The sequence below is a fragment of the Hippopotamus amphibius genome, chromosome 16 (genome assembly GCF_030028045.1).
Source record: "Hippopotamus amphibius kiboko isolate mHipAmp2 chromosome 16, mHipAmp2.hap2, whole genome shotgun sequence".
Lineage (NCBI taxonomy): Eukaryota > Metazoa > Chordata > Mammalia > Artiodactyla > Hippopotamidae > Hippopotamus > Hippopotamus amphibius.
The window spans coordinates 18,197,018-18,214,451 of record NC_080201.1 but is presented as its reverse complement, the minus strand read 5'-3'; the positions used below and the strand labels follow the sequence as shown (position 1 = coordinate 18,214,451).

At 41.2% G+C, this 17,434-nt stretch overlaps 1 protein-coding gene across 4 annotated transcripts in view; it reads left to right on the top strand.

Annotated features, from left to right (window-relative positions):
* PRMT7 (protein arginine methyltransferase 7) overlaps positions 1–17,434 on the top strand; it is a 46,668-nt gene that overhangs the window by 2,152 nt on the left and 27,082 nt on the right. For all 4 annotated transcript variants that reach the window (XM_057711077.1, XM_057711075.1, XM_057711076.1 and 1 more), the window contains exons 2-4: positions 2,460–2,633; positions 5,365–5,401; positions 14,682–14,831. In XM_057711077.1, coding sequence (XP_057567060.1) covers positions 2,539–2,633; positions 5,365–5,401; positions 14,682–14,831 — 282 coding nt within the window. In that variant the 5' untranslated portion in view covers positions 2,460–2,538. The remainder of the gene's footprint in view (positions 1–2,459; positions 2,634–5,364; positions 5,402–14,681; positions 14,832–17,434) is intronic.

Here is a 17,434-nt window from a genome sequence, read left to right as displayed (position 1 = left end):
CTGAAGGACAAATTGACTGCTTTGAGCCAGGCCAGTGACTGCCTGAGTGTTTTCAGAAAAGATTGTTCCCCATCCTCTAGTATAAGAATTCAGTATTTACTTAGTTTAGGTAACTTCAAAAGAAAGTCAATAACTCTGGCCAATAAAATGCCTTAGTAATGTTTAGGGTCCTCTGGAGTAGACATGCTTCCTAACGTTTCCTGATGATGAATCAGTGTTTGTCAAGAAATGAAGGGGCATGTGGAACACTTGCTATTTCTGAATGGTAAGAGGGAGGGCACTGTGAGAAGCCATATCTGCTGAGAAGTACCTTCAGACTTTGATCTTTGGTGTTTATCTCTTAGAAATAGATCTCTTTGGGGAAAGAGACCATATCAGACTTGCATCTGGTGACATTTTATTTAATTGAAGCCTTTTTTTTAAGACGAAAGGTTTTTAAAAATTGCTTTTAAAATTGAATATTGAGTGGATAAGAAGTAATCATCATAAAAAATAATGAAGTATAAAGAATGACAGTGTCATGATCACCTATATTCCCACCACCAAGTTTTATTTATTTATTTATTTATTTATTTATTTTTTGGCACACGGGCTTAGTTGCTCCGTGGCATGTGGGATCTTCCTGGAGCAGGGATCGAACCCATGTCCTCTGCATTGGCAGGCGGATTCTTAACCACTGCGCCACCTAGGAAGCCCCCCACCACCAAGTTTTAGAAAAAGAATAGTTAGTTTTAAAGTCGCCTCTGTGCCCCTCGTTGATTCCATCCTTTTCCCTTCCCTCTTAGAGGTAACCACTATCTTCATTTACTGCTATGCTTTTTAGTGTGATCCCTGAAGCGTATACTGTTCTATGTTGCATAATTATACATTTCATATGAATGTAACCATATATATTCTGTGATTTGCTGCTTTTTTGGCTCAATGTTATATTCCTGAGATTAGCCATGTTTGCATATAGCTGTGATTTATTCGTTCAGGTGAGGTTTTCTTAGTTGGTTTGAATTGCTTTTTCTTTGTATTTTTCCTTAAACTAAGTGTTTACTGATCTGAGGCAGCACTGGTGACACTCATTTACCACCATCCCTGTCTCTGTGTTCTCCTCTCCTTTTAGCTCTTTCCTCTGCTTTATTTCTCTTCTCACCTGCCTTCACCTGAGACTGTACTCAGGTGCACCTGTGAGGCTCATTTGACCCTATTGGAGTCATTGAGGACTGCTGAAGTTTCCAGAGAGCTTTCTGAATTTTTGTCTTAATAGTTTTTTTCATTAATTTTGTTTATTGGCTGTGTTGGATCTTCGTTGCTCAACGTGGGCTCTCTGTAGTTGCAGAGAGCTGGGGCTGCTCTTCATTGCAGCGCACGGGCTTCTTATTGCAGTGGCTTCTCTTGTTGCAGAGCATGGGCTTTAGGCGCTCAGGCTTCAGAAGTTGTGGCGCACAGGCTTAGTTGCTCTGCGGCATGTGAGATCTTCCTGGCCCAGGGCTCGAACCTGTGTCCCCTGGATTGGTAGGCAGATTCTTAACCACTGCGCCACCAGGGAAGCCCCTGTCTTATTAGTTTTTGATGTTATATGCTGAATATAAAACTAAGTAACTCTTGCTAGAAAGATTAAAATACTGATTAACAAATATTTTCAGTGGCTCTGACTTTTTTTTTTAAGCTCTTTATTGGAATATAATTTCTTTACACTTTTGTACCAGCTTTTGAGGTACACCAAAGTGAATCAGCTGTATTTTTACATATATCCCCATATCCCCTCCCTCCCGCGACTCCCTCCCACCCTCCCTGTCCTGGCCCTCTAAGGCATCACCCGTCATCGAGTTGATCTCCCTTTGTTATACAGCAGCTTCCCACTAGCTATCTGTTTTACAGTTGGTAGTGTATATATGTCCATGCTGTACTCTCACTTCATCCCAGCTTCCCCTTCTCCCCCTGCCCCCCCAACCCCGTGTCCTCCAGTCCATTCTCTGCATGTGCATCCTTATTCTTGCCCTGTCACTGGGTTCATCAATACCATTTTTTTTTTTTTTTAGATTCTGTATATATGAGTCAGCATACAGTATTTGTTTTTCTCTTTCTGGCTTACTTCATTCTGTATGACAGACTGGGTCTATCCACCTCATTACATATAGCTCCATTTCATTCCTTTTTATGGCTGAGTAATATTCCATTGTATATATGTGCCACATCTTTATCCATTCATCTGTTGATGGGCATTTAGGTTGCTTCCATGTCCTGGCAATTGTAAATAGTGCTACAATGAACATTATGGTACATGTTTCTTTTTGGATTATGGTTTTCTCTGGGTATATGCCCGGTAGTGGGATTACTGGATCATATGGTAGTTCTATTTTTAGTTTTTTAAGGAAGGCTCTGATGTTTTTGTCTATTGATTTCTTTTTTTTTCCTCTTGTCTTAAAAATTTTTTTCCTCTGCATTTTTGGACATTATGATTTGAGTAGATTTCTGACAATCAGACCTGTCTACAAGCAGCTGGCAAGGCTGCTTTTCTACGCTAAAACCGAGGAGCTGACTGGCACCATGAAAGTCTTCTGCGGGCGGGCCAACCCGACCACGGGATCTGTGGAGTGGCTGGAGGAGGATGAGCATTATGATTACCACCAGGAGATTGCAAGGTAACAAGGGTTTTTCCGCGGTTGGCTGCAACTGGGTGGGGCCCTTGATCTCAAAGCAGATGCCTTGGAATCCACTGTGAGTGTGAAATAGGCTGTCACCCAGTGTTTCTGATCAAGGCGGGTGTTGGTCACCAGCAGGTCTGCTTGGCTAGGTAGGTTTGTGTGGGCGTTAGGCAAAGTCATGCATGTGTGGAGAGTCAGACATTGCATAGCAGCCGTGCCAGTGTCCCAGAGGATCTGTCTTATGGACCAAAGACGACCCAAGGTTCAGTAGTAGTAATAGTAATAGATGAGTTTATGAAATTTAATTATTTACTTGTGTCACTGAAATGGTGACACATTTATCATATGGTTAAATTCTCTAATGGAAAAAGTAGGGAAAAAAGAGTTTTTTTCCCCCTCTGGAGGGATGTTTAAAAGTATGTAAGTGTTCTTTAGCAGTGTAAGAGTTACTATTATTTAGCAGTCATTAAGTGCATACAACACCGTGTGGAGGCTGTGAATACCAAAATGACAAAGATAAGTTTCTCATCCTCAAGGAACATGCAGTTTTGTTAAAGAGACAGACACATAAAAAATTATGACACCGTGAGATAAAGGTCAGTGGAAATGGACACAGAAGTACATGGAAGCAGCAAGAACCAACTTGGCCAGGAGGGTGATATTTGAATGATTTCCCAAATCTGAAGGGAAGGAGATTGCTTTCCAAGCAGCAGGCATTATGTGCAAACTTCCAAATGAGGTAGTCTGAGGAATGGCTAGCAGTTCAGTGTGGCTGGAGTGTGGTGCAAAGGTAGGGCTATGGTGAGAGAGGATGCTGAAAAGGTCGGCAGGGGTCCTGTTGTAATTGGTGGTAGCAAAATGCAGGAAGAGGGACCTGATTGTGTAAGTTCTAGCCTTGCCACTTCTTAAGTCCATGACACTGGCCAAGCTAGTAGACTTCTCTGAGCCTCGATGTACGGCATATACAGTATAACAATATATGCCTCAGCAGGACTATGTATATTTCATCATGCCTCAGTATAACTATATATATATCTCATTCCTTTTCTTAGGATTGTTTGATGAGTTAATGAAGTACAATGTCTGGTACGAATAAGGGCTCAAACACATTAGTTTCTTTCTAAATATTTTGAATGTTATTTTCTGACTGATTTAGATGTGAAATGGGGAAGAAAAAAGATTAGGTTGCATTTTGGAACATTCCCTGAGAGCACTATAGAAAGTGGGTTGGAGGGAGTGAAAACCATATGGGCATTTGGGTGGATATTGCAACCCCAAGGCTGAGACAGTGGAGGTGGAGAGAGGAGGAAAAAGCTTTGAGGGAGCTTGAGTTTGGTAACTCGTTGGATGCAGTGATGGAAGGAGAAAGAAAATTCAATAATCTCCAAGATTTCTGGTTAGAGTGACTAGGTGATTCAACTATCATTCCCCGAGAAGAACACAGGAGGAATGGGTGTTGTTGGACATCCAGATGGAAATGCCAATGGGCAGGTAAATGTGGGTCTGGAGAGAGTTTTCTGTTCGTGAAAGTTGAAACTGTAAGAGATTGCAGGCTTTCAGAGATTGTGTGGAATGAAAAAGGTAACAGACTGGAGAAGGAAGCCTGGAATAGCTGACAAGGCAAGACAACCAGGAGGGGATGGCCAGAGAGTAGAAAGGCAGAAAACATTTCAGGAAGAGGGAGTGTCCAGCCTGGTCAGAGAAATCCTGAATGTTAGTGATGTGAGTGAGATGGTGGTGCTTAGGGAGAGTGATGTCAGTGAAGTCGGGGGAGTGAGTGGGTGATGAGGCCGGGAAGGTGGGGAGTGAAAATGCCCCCTAAAGGTGGAGAAAAGCAGAAAGGACCAGGATTTCAACTAAACACTCAACAGGTGGGTTCAAATGTTAAAAACCTTGGTATGCCATTAAAAAAAAAGGACCTTTTTCTTTTGGTGCAGTGTTCCTCAAAATGTAGAGTGTGAAATGTTTATTTCTGATCCATCTTCTGGATCAGAAGCTCTTTGCATGTAATATGGGAATCTGTGTGTAAAATAAGCGCTTCATTAATTGTGATGTTGGCCCGAAGCTGGAGGTCCTGTTTAGTGAGAGTGCCTTAATTCTCACCTGGAACTTTCAGAAAGCATCTTTGGGCTGAGCTAGCTGAGTTCTGGGGGCTTATCCTGACCCTGCCACAGATTTTTCAAGTTTGTGAACTACTATGATGGAAAACATGGATAAGAAACTCTCCTCCTTGTAGTTTGGTAAATTCTTCTTAGTTGTCCCTGATGACAAAAGCAAAAATGCCAGGCATGATACCCTTCACATATACAGCAGGCATATACTTTTCCTTTCCCTGGCTCCTCTCTCCAGTGTTACATCTGTGATTATCCCAGTGTACAAGTGTATGCAAGATTATGTGAAGTATTGGACACATCTCAGTTGTTCCTGAGGAAAAAGTTGTATGATGTACAACATGATCAGTATGCTAGGACTACGGAATTACTGTGACAGGGCTCACTACCAGAGCCATTTTTAGTCCAAGATTCTTCAGTGAAAATAAACATCTTTCTCTGAGATTTTTTCTGCAGTACGAGAGAATGACAGCTTATAGCTCTGTTAAAAATAGTTTAAAATGCGCCCGGATGTTTGTTCCATCTGATTTAGGAATGCGTTTATATACATGTGAATATTTTCATACGTTGATGTTTGTCATTATTAGCAGAAGTTTCTGACCTTTTAATTTTTTTAGGTCATCCTATGCTGATATGCTGCATGACAAAGACAGGGTAAGTGTAAAAGGAAACTGTTATCTTCATGTGGTGTTTGAAACCTTCCACTACAAGAAGGTTAAAAACTCCTGCCAGAGGCATGATATTAAACTGATGCAGAGAGGCAGTATGGTGTAGTTGTTGGGAGTCAGGAGGCTGGGTCCTGATTCTGTTATTGACTTGAGCATGACCTTGGAGAAAACACAGGATCTCTGCAGACCTCATTTATTAGAATTTACAATGAGTGGGTCATACTAGCTGATCTCCATGATCTCTAGATAAAAATACTCTAATTACACAGTTGCACCTTGTATAGTCAGTTTGTAATTTTAAGATAGAATCTCTAGAGGTCACTGCAGACTGCACTTTGTAAGGCACATTTGGCTTTCACTGCACAATTACATTTCAGCTTTTCTCCTTCAGTTTTGTTTCATCTGAGTTTTCTTTGAGTTATGTTACAGTTCTGGTCTTATGATGGCTAGCAACCCAGGTTTTCCTGGTCTGCCAGAGTGCTTGACTAGTCAGGCTCATCTGGGTGGTTCAGAAATTGGGAGGCTTGAAGGAGAAGGATGCAGAGTCACGCTTAAAAACTAAGCAGTGCATAGCAGAAGGATCAGGGCACATGGTAGGGCTGGTCATGAGGCTGTGTTGGTGGTGGTGTCTCCTTCACCCAGCCCTGGTTAACTGATCAGCCTGCCTACTTCTTGGCAACACTATGACAGAAGGACCTCCTTCAGCACCCTAGGCTACACCAAAGGGGCTAGGTGCCTCTCTAATTTTCATCAAATACCTGAGTGCCTTTGCTGAGCTGTTGGAGAATTATAGAATGTGGAACAAACATTGTTCCTGGCTTTTGACTAATCCTTTCTAATTTAATGGTCTTGACTTCTTGGACTCATGGGCCTGTGAGCCTCTCTGATTTTAGTGTCATCTTCAGAGAGGATCCTTTTTGACCCAGGTGCCAGGGGACTTGGACAATGGCATTGTCATCTCTCTGGTCAGCCAAGCTAGAAAGGTGGTGACCTTTTCCTTATGTGAGCCTGTAGTCAGTCGGTCATCAAATTATGTGATTCTTTCAGCCCCATTGCCTGTTAAGCCATCATTTACTGGTGTTGGCCCCTCTTTTCCTTCCTCTATACAGCAGCCCAACGGGTCTTTCTGAAATGCCATTGTGACCATGTTACTCCTCTGGTTAAAACCCTTAAATGGCCTCTCACTGCTTTTGAGGTAAAATTCAGATTCCTTGGTGGAACATTCCTGACTCTTCATTATTTAACTTCTCCTCTCCCCAGTTCTACACATGAGGAAATGGAGTCAGAAGTTGCTGGTTAGTGGCAGAGTCAAGAAAAACATATTTCTTTATACTTTTGCATGGTGCCTTAAATTTTTTTTAAATAAATAAATAAATAAATTTATTTATTTATTTATGGCTGCTTTGGGTCTTCATTGCTACGCCCAGGCTTTCTCTAGTTGCGGTGGGCACGGGCTACTCTTCCTTGTGGTGCATGGGCTTCTCAGTGCGGTGGCTTCTCTTGTTGCCGAGCACAGGCTCTAGGCGTTCAGGCTTCAGTAGTTGCAGCATGCGGGCTCAGTAGTTATGGCTCAAGGGCTCTAGAGCACAGGCTCAGTAGTTGTGGCACACGGGCTTAGTTGCTCTGAGGCATGTGGAATCTTCCAGGCCCAGGGATTCTTAACCACTGTACCACCAGGGAAGTACAGTGCCTTACATTTTATTGTTGTTATAAAACACTATCCCATAAAATTACCTCATGTTTGTTGTTTGTAATCAATCCTGGGACCCAGCCCCCTGGTTGGCTGCCCCCCCCCCCCCCCCCCCCCCGCCAGCAAGCAAACCACTGATAGGTTTTCTGTTTCTATAGTTTTGCCTTTTCTAGAAATTTCATGTAAGTAAAATTGTCTTTTTCCTTTCATTCATCATTTGAGGGTTATTCATGTTGCTTGTGTCAATATCCATTCTTTTTTTTTTTTTTTTTTTTTTTTTTGCCACACTCTGTGACATGCAGGATCTTAGTTTCCCAACCAAGGATCGAACCCACACCCCCTGCATTGGGAGAGCCGAGTCTTAACCACTGGACCACCAGGGAAGTCCCAATATCCATTCTTTTTTAGCGCTGAGTAATACTTCATTATATGGGTATACCATATTTTATCCGTTTACCAATTGACAGACATTTGGATTATTTACAGTTTTTGTCTGTTTTGAATAGTCTTATGAACATTCATGTATAAGTCTTTGTGTGCATATGCCTTCCGTTCATCAAGACTTAAGTAATTTATGTCTTGTTTTCATTTCTTTCAGATAAATGTATAAGTAGAATTGCTGGGTCTATGTGTTAAGTGTGATTATTTAACTTTGTAGTTTTAATTTCCATTTTTTCTAATGGATAATGATGTCAAACATCATTTCATGTGCTTATTTGCTGTCCAAATATCTTCTTTGGTGTCTAGAATTTTGAACATAGGTAGGACTCTTGACACTGCCAATTGCCTTTTAAGAGGGCTCCAACAGTAGCTTCAAGTTGGAGAATTAAAAAGTGATAGCTAATTTAATGGGTGTTCTTAATTTGGAACATGTGCCAACCCTGGTTTACTGCTGAGAATGCTGCTAATCAGGGTTCTCAGGTGGTCAGCTCACAGGTTGTACTGAAACTCCTAGGCTAGCTGCCAGTCCCACTCTTTTTCTGTTACCCCACAGGCACAGCTTCACAAAGAAAACTGTGCCCTCCTGCTTTTGGGGGTTATAGTGTATTTGATGTTCATTTTCCTAGTTCAACAACTCTAACAATTGCCATCGTGATTTTTTTTTAACTTTTTTTTCTTTCATTGTGATAAAAAGCACATAACATAAAATGACATACTGATTTTATCCAAGACATAAATGCAATTACTTTAGAAGTCAAATATTTTTATGAGGCTTATTGTGAAAAATAGCACTCTCCTGATGTATCGTCCCCCAGACAGTACATTTTTATGCTTACGCTCAGAGGCAACCTCATTTCTTCTCTTTGAGCTGTTTGTTTTATGTTTTCTTCCAGACCTAAATAACTATTATCTATTGACTTCCTACTGTGAGAGCTGAGAGTTTGGTATTCTTTAAGCTCCTCCTTCCCACTCGTTCTCCTTTCCTACCCATGCAGTTATAGTTTTTGCTAAATTAATATTTAGTGTTTCAGTAGGCAAGTCACTTAAATTCTTTGTGCCTCTGTTTTCTCATCTGTAAAATAGAGATGACGATAATACCTTCTTTCGAAGGGTTGCTAGGAGGTAAACACATGTGTGTGTTAAAATCATGTTTGTTAGGTGTGTGTAAACACTATTCACAGTTGAGCTATGTGATATACTTTGCTTTTTCTTTCTTGCATAACTCTTTGTTAATAATTATCTTTGCTTTGTCTTCTGCCTTTTTTTAAATTTCTTTGGCCACACCTCGAGGCTTGCAGGATCTTAGATCCCCAACTAAGGATTGAACCCGCACCCTCGGCAGTGAAAGCATGGAACCCTAACCACTGGACCGCCAGGGAATTCCCTTGCTTTGTTTTCTATGTACTCATCCTTTTATGCCCAGACTTTGTCCCAGTAGTCTAAATTTCCTTTCTGAAGGAAAGATCAAAACAATCAGCTATTCTGTCAGTTTTGTCTTCTTGGAGCTTGTCTCTGGGATCATTTTGCCCTGCTCCAGTCTGGACTAGGTGCCTTCTAGACCTGCCATGTATTTGTTGTCCTGGGATTCTTGTTTATTGTCTATTGATTTCTTTCACTCCTCTTTGATCCCATGTGTTCCTCTTAGGTTCCTTCTCTCTTTGGCGAAGCTCATCCTTCCTCACTTTCCTGTGAGAGGGTTCATGGGAAGTAAGGTTTTTGAGACTTACCTTATCTGAAAACTTTTTTATCCTATCCTCACCCTTAAGGCTGGATTCTAGTTTGGAAATCACTTCAGAATTTTGACACCATCACTCCATTTTTTCTTTTCTTTTCTTTCTTTCTTTCTTTCTTTCTTTCTTTCTTTCTTTCTTTCTTTCTTTCTTTCTCTCTCTCTCTCTTCTTGCTTTCTTTCTTTCTTGCTTTCTTTCTTGCTTTCTGCGTTCGGTCTTCATCGCAGTAAGTGGGCTTTCTCTAATTGTTCTTCATTGTGGTGCGTGGGCTCTAGGCCCACCAGGTTCAGTAGTTGTGGCACATGGGCTCAATAGTTGTGGCTTATGGGCTCTAGAGCTCAGGCTCAGTAGTTGTGGCACACGGGCTTAGTTGCTCCGTGGCATGTGGAATCTTCCTGGAGCAGGGCTGAAACCCAGTGTCTCCTGCATTGGCAGGCGAATTCTTAACCACTCTGCCGCCAGGGAAGTCCCTCTATTTTCTTTTAAAGCCTAGTACTATTTTAAAGTCTTTGGTATTTTAAAGTGTTGCTATTTTATTTAAAGTGTTGTTATTTTAAAGTCTAGTACTGTTCTTTTTTTTTTTAATTATTTTTTATTTATTGGCTGCGTTGGGTCTTTGTTGCTGCGCGCGGGCTTTATGTAGTTGCAGAGAGCGGGGGCTGCTCTTCATTTTAGTGCACAGGTTTCTTATTGCGGTGGCTTCTCTTGTTGTGGAGCACAGACTCTAGGTACACAGGCTTCAGTAGTTGTGGTGTGTGGGCTCAGTAGTTGTGGCTCGAGGGCTTAGTTGCTCTGAGGCATGTGGGATCTTCCTGGACCAGGGCTCAAACCCGTGTCCCTCGCATTGGCAGGTGGATTCTTAACCACTGCACCAGCAGGGAAGCCCTCTTATTCTTTTTTTTTTTTTTTTTTAATTTATTATTTTTGGGGGGGTACAGCAAGTTCAATCATCTGTTTTTATACACATATCCCCGTATTCCCTCCCTCCCCTGACTCCCCCCCCACCCTCCCCCGAGTCCCCCCGCCACCCTCCCCGTCCCAGTCCTCCAAGGCGTCTTCCATCCTCGAGCTGAACTCCCTTCGTTATACAACAACTTCCCACTGGCTATCTATTTTACAGTTGGTAGTATATATATGTCTGTGCTACTCTTTCGCTTCATCTCAGCTTCCCCTTCAAGCCCTCTTATTCTTTAAAAGAACCTTTTCTTATGACATAGACACACAAAACAGTGCAGAATGTGTATGTATAGTTTAAAGAAGAAGAATAAAATAAATGCTCATAGACTCACTACTCAGCTTAGGGCATGGAACATCACCGTTACTCATAATTTCCCTGTGTGCTCCTTGATTGCATTTCTTTTCCTCCTTCCAGAAGTTTCCACTCTCTTGAATTTTGTATCAATTACTCTCTTGCTTTTCTTTATAATTTTACCACCTACTACATATCCTTAAAGTATAAATTCTTAGTTTCGCCTGTTTTTGAACTTTACATAATGGAATCATACTGTGTTTATTCTTTGTGACTTGCCTTTTCGCTCAGCGTTGTTTCTGAGATTCATCTGTTTTGCATGTAGCTGTAAGTTCATTCATTTTCATTGCTGTGTAGATTACGTTGTGTAGATATATCACTACTTACCCATTCTTCTGTTGTTGATAGGCTTTGGGGTAGTTTCCAGCTTCTTGCTATATTAAGTAGTGCTACTGGAACATTCCAGTAACTGTACTCTGGTGCATATGCATACTTTTCTGTAGGGTGTGTATATTTGGGAATGGAATTGCTGGCCATCAGCATCAGGTATGTTTAGCTCTACTGGTTAATGTCAGATTCTTTTCCAAACTAATCCTGCCAGTTTACATTCTCTTCTCCTGTGCATTAACTGATTTTTACATCTTTGACAATCTGGTAGATTTGAACTAGTCTCTCACTATAGTTTAAATTTGCATTCCCCTGATTACTACTGACTGTGAGCTTTTTTCGTTGGTTCACTGGCTATTCATGTTTCCTGTTTTGTGACCTAGTAACTTATAGGAATTCTTTATACATTCTGGGTACTAACCATTTGTCAGTTATATGTATTGCTGGTCTCTTAGTTTGTGGGTTGTTTTTTCACAACACAAGTTCTTAAATTTAATGTCAAATTTATCTTATATTTTCTTTATTGACTGGTGCTTTTTGTCTCTTAAGAAATCCTTCCCTTTGCCAACGTTTTAAAGGCTATTGCTGTTAATACCAAATTTCAGTTTTTTTAAATAAATTTATTTATTTATTTTTGGCTGCTTTGGGTCTTCGTTGCTGCATGTGGGCTTTCTCTAGTTGCGATGAGTGGGGGCTACTCTTTGTTCGCAGCGCGCAGCTTCTCACTGTGGTGGCTTCTCTTGTTGCAGAGCATGGGCTCTAGGTATGCGGTCTTCAGTAGTTGTGGCACATGGGCTCAGTAGTTATGGCACTTGGACTCAGTAGTTGTGGCTCGAGGCTCTAGAATGCAGTCTCAGTGGTTGTGGCACATGGACTTATTTGCTCCATAGTATGTGGAATCTTCCCGGACCAGGGCTTGAACCCACATCCACTACATTGACAGGCAGACTCTTTGCTTTTATTTATTTTTTTATTTTTATTTTTATTTTTTTCACTTTCACTTGAGCTGTTACTTTATTTATTTATTTAACATACAATAAACTGCATATATTTAGAGTGTACAATTTGGTATCCCAGTCTCCCAATTCATTTCCCCCCAACCCTCCCCGCTTTCCCCACTTGGTTTCCATATGTTTGTTCTCTATATCTGGGTCTCTATGCCTTGCAAACCGGTTGATCTGTACCATTTTTCTATATTCCACATATATGTGTTAATATACGACATTTGTTTTTCTCTTTCTGACTCACTTCACTCTGTATGACAGTCTCTAGGTTCATCCATGTCTCTACAAATGTCCCAGTTTCATTGCTTTTTACAGCTGAGTAATATTCCATTGTATATATGTACCACATCTTCTTTATCCATTCATCTGTTGATGGACATTTAGGTTGCTTCCATGTCCTGGCTATTGTAAATAGTGCTGCAGTGAACATTGGAGTGCATGTGTCTTTGAATTATGGTTTTCTCTGGGTATATGCCCAGCAGTGGGATTGCTGGGTCATATGGTAGTTCTATTTTTAGTTTTGCAAGGAACCTCCATACTGTTCTCCATAGTGGCTGTATCAATTTACATTCCCACCAACAGTGCAAGAGCGTTCCCTTTTCTCCACACCCTCTCCAGCATTTACTGTTTGTCGATTTTCTGATGATGACAGGCAGACTCTTAATCACTGTGCCACCAGGGAAGTCCTTGAGTTGTTTTTTATTTATTAATTTGGAATCCTATACTCTTTCAAAGTTCTCTTAATTCTAATAATTATCTGTAGGTATTTTGGGTTTTCTTCACATTCATCTCATCTGTGAATACTAATTTTCTTTCTATCTAGATCTTATTTCATTTTTTCCTGCTCTAGTGTATTGGATAGAATCTCCAGTATAATGTTCACTTCATCTGATTTTTTGGGAATTTATTTGCTAAATGTTGTTTTTAATATCCTTTAATCTCTGCAGTGTATATACTGATATCACCGCCTCATCACCCACCTGCCCTTCATTCCCAGTTTTTGGTTATTTGTGCTTCTTTTCCTCCTTGACCATTTTTTTTTCTTTTCTTTTTTGGACTAGTCTTACCAGAGGTTCATCAATTTTTTAGTCTTTTGAAATAACTATATTTTATCCTTGGTAATTTCTATTTTATATTTGTTTCCTAATTCATTATTTTTTGTTCTTTATTTATTCATCTACTCATTTGGAGTTTATTTTGCCGTCCTCTTTCTAATTTTTTAAGCGGATGCCTATCTTACCTTTTGTCTTTTTTTAATGCATTTCTCTCCAAGTATTGCTCTAGCCATCCCATGAGTTTTGATTACGTAGTTTAAAAAAAAATTACTTATTCTAGATTTTTTTTTTAATGCAGATTCCCAAACCCAGACCTCAGTCCCAGCAGGGATCTGCATTTTTTTGTTTGTTTTTGTTTTTCAGCCTTGCCACTCAGTTTGCGGGATCTCAGTTCCCTGACCAGGTATTGAACCTGGGCCACGGCAATGAAAGCCCAGAATCTTAACCACTAGGACACCAGAAACTTCCTAGATATTTTATAATTCCCTTTTGATTTAGTCTTTTGACTGTGAGTTTAGGATTTCTTAATGTTCAGGAATCTTTTTTTCTTCCGTTACATTTTTGTTATTAAAATTTCCAACTTGATTGTACTGTGATGAGAGAATATTGCCCTTTTGATACCAGTGCTGTATCAAAATACAGCCCTATATTAGTTATTTTCTACTGCATAACAAATTATCCCCAAATTTAATGGCTTAAAGAGTTGTTATCTCACAGTTTTTGTGGGTCAGAAATGTGGACTCAGTTTAGCATAAGTTCCCAGCCTCTGCATCTCTTACAGGCTGTGATCAAGGTATCAGCTGGTAGGGGATTCATCTTAAGGCTCAGCTAGGGTGAATCCACTTCTAAGTGTTTGGCCTCTTAATATTGCATGCTAAATTGCAAGGTCATCAGTGCATTTAAACAGATTTACATATATTTTCCCCATCATTTTTAGTTATTTTCAACAGAAGGGTCAGGGTACTTAATCAGCCAAACTGTTATAGAGAAAAAATGTGTCTACTTAAGCTACTAAGGACTTGAACTAAAAACAAAGAAATGATTTTGTGAGAGGAAAATACTTTTTAGCCCAGGAAGCTGTATGAATTAGAGTCCAGTGAGTAGACCAAAAGCCACGTTACATATTTCAGCAGAGGAAAAATTTAATAGAGGAAATTGGTTACACAGGTGTGGGAGGACTGGGAAGCACCAGGGTAACCTAGTGGTAGTAATTGCAGGAAGCAGTCCCCTTTCCTAGGGCTGGGACACAAAGAAGACTGGGGTTTCCAGGACCTAGACATGTGGAGGAGAGGTTCTGTAAGAGGAATCACTGCTCGAGTGTTGCTGCTGGCTCTGAAGGGACTGAGGAGAGCCCCCATGTGGGAAGAAACAAACTTCCTCCTACCTTCCAGTCACCCTCTAGTTCCCCTATTGTCCAGTCCTAACAGCTGGAAAGAAGAGCATGTGGTTTGCAGAGCGACAGCCCCAGCATTTCTAAGCAGAGTATAGAAGAATGAATGTGCAGGGGAGAGACAATTGCTTCATAAATTTAAGAGGCTGACCCAGTGCCCCCGGAGCCTCAGGAGGCCTGCTGGACTTAGCCAGTGCAAGCCACAGAGGCCACAGGGTCATGACTTACACTGCTGCTGCCAACTGTGACTACAGAACTTCACAATGCACTTATTTGTAATAACTGGTATGATGTAACAGCTGTTTCTCCCTTTCTCTTAGAATATAAAATATTACCAGGGTATCCGGGCTGCCGTGAGCAGGGTGAAGGACAGAGGACAGAAGGCCTTGGTTCTTGACATTGGCACTGGCACAGGACTCTTGTCAATGATGGCAGTCACAGCTGGTGCCGACTTCTGCTATGCCATTGAGGTGAGCCACATTCTTCACGTGCGTCCTGTATCTTGTGTGGGAAGTCCCTTGTGTCCCTTGCACTCTGCCCATCTGTTTTTTCACAGACAGACATTCATGGAGTGTTTGCTCCATGCCAAGCACGGGGCCAGGTTCTGAGAACATAGAGATGAATCAGAAACAGTTGCTTTCTCCAGGAGCTCATTTTCTTCCCTGAAAACAGCAGTTCTCAGCCTTGGCTGCGTGTTGGAATCACTGAGCAGCTTTAAAAAAGCTGATACTTAGTCGTTGTCATGCCAAGGCCCCCCCCCCCCCCCCCAATTTTAATTAATTATTATTCTGGGATGTGGCCTGGGCACTGGGATTTTTGAATGTGCACCAAGGTTGAGATCTGCCTTAAATGTCCCCAGAGAGCCAGCTATCTTACTACATTTACCAGTAGTTTGGCAATCTGCCATTTCTTTCCTTTAATAAAACATTAAACATATATTATTTTCCTAATAATGTAAATAATACATATTATTATTAGGATATAGGAAACTTGATAAATATAAAAATAGTGTTAACTCAAAGTTAACCGTTGTTAAAATTTTTGTGTATTTTCTTCCAAGCTTTTGGGAAAGGGGGCGTGTATTTAAATACTTTGCCCTACAAAATTTGGTTCATATAGTGGTTAAGTTGCAGATAACAAAGTTCCAAAATAACAGTGGCTTAAACAGATAGAAGTTTTTTGCTTTCTCATATAAAGTGTAGAGGTCAGCATTCTGGGTGTTCTACCCAGACTCCTTCCAGCTCCCCCGCTACCCTATGCCTGCAGGGTGGCCCTCATGCTTATGGTCTAGAAAGGTAGGCAGTTTAGGCTGAGGGAATACCATGGTGTGTTTGGGGAACAGTGTCATCCAGAGTTGCGGCACAGGGTGTCATGGTAGAAAACCCCAGAGAGGTAGATTGTAGCCAGACTGTGGAAGACTTAAGTGTCGCAGTACTTGTAACTCTGATATCTTGAGTTAGGTGTTCTTAACCTGAGGTAAGAATAATGGGCTTCAGGTCTCCATGAAAGTCCTGAGGGGGTGTGTGTGTGTGTGTGCGTGTGCACAATTCTGTACACTTGTCTCGGGATTTTCTTAAAATGATTAAGAGCCATTTCTTTGCCTTTGGGGGAATCTTTAAGCTGATACAAAGAAATCAGTGTTTGAGGATAGTTGCCTTGATGGCCTCAACTGGATTTTATTATCTTTATAAATGAAGAAACTAAGACCCAGAGAGGTTAAAGACTTAAGTCCCACAGTTAATAAGTAAGAGAGCTAGACCTGGAGCTTGGTCTTTTTGGTTCCTAATATGGTACTCACTCCACATTGATAGTTTTGATGGGAGGGTGTGCGTGTGTGTGAGAGAGAGAGTTTTCTAGTGTGGGTGTCTGAGGTGGAGGCAGGCATGCCATTGACTGGTAAGAGGAGCTCAGAGGGAGATAACTTACTTTGTGGGAAAGACAATGCATTTCATTTTGTGTTGAGTATGAGAGAGACAGGTCTTGGGGCAGGAGCCAATACCTATGTGGACTGCTAATTAAGAATATAGGGTGAGAACATATTTTTTGATAGAATTGGTAGGACTATATTCTTAGGTTTTTCCATATTTCTATCTCACTTACCTGGATTTCTAATTCTCTTGCTGCTCTTACCTGTGACTCTCAGACCGCTTCCGTTTGACTCTTGACAACTTATGGTGGCCTCTCAGTTTTTGCTTTAGTGATCACCTGTTTGATCCTCTGGTCTTCCTGTCTAGACTGCCCTGTAGTTTCAGCATGGCAACAGGAAAGACAGGTCCAGAAGAAAGAGTGAGAGAGAACCTGTTGGTCCCTATAGATGGAAGTCTGAACCTTGAGAGAATGGCATATACAGTGGATTTGGGACTCACTTGCTAAAGATGTGACAGGTGAAACTGGCAGTGTAGGAGGTTGTCCAAGGAGAGAGAGTAGACAGAAAAGAGGAAACCTTGGAACACGCCTGTGTTCAGGGGGCTGAGGGTAGAAGAGTGGCCATAAAGTCAAGTCCAGACAGACACGAAGAGACCCTAGAGGGCAGGGGCAGACTGCATAGAAGTCGTGAGAAGGGGGGAGTCGTCAGTAGGTGTGGTTGTTATAGAGCAGCAGTGTTCTGTAGAACTTTCTGATGATGAAAATCTTCTATGGCTCTGCTGGCCAATATGGTGGTCCCTAGCCACGTGTGGCTGCTGAGCACTTGAAATGCAACTAGTAGGCCTGAGGAACAGAATTTTTGAATCTTATTCAGTTTTAATCAATTTACATTTAAATAGCTACATGTGGCTACTGTGTCAGCACAGGTATAGAAGTTGAGCAGGATGAGGACTGAGAGAGCTGTAGGTTGGCAGCTGGGAAGTTATCGGTGACCCTCTTTAGGTGCTGTTTTCAGGAGAGTAAGGTTGAGGAATGGATGGAATATGAGAAATCACAGACGTTGACTATAGGCTTCCCTTTTAGTACATTTAAAAAGGAAGGACTATTTGGGGAAGATGTATTGTTTACAATAATTTCTGTGGCAAATGCCTTGAAAACAAAGCATGGTCCTGGCTTCCTCACTTTCCTTCTTGTTTTTAGGGCAAAA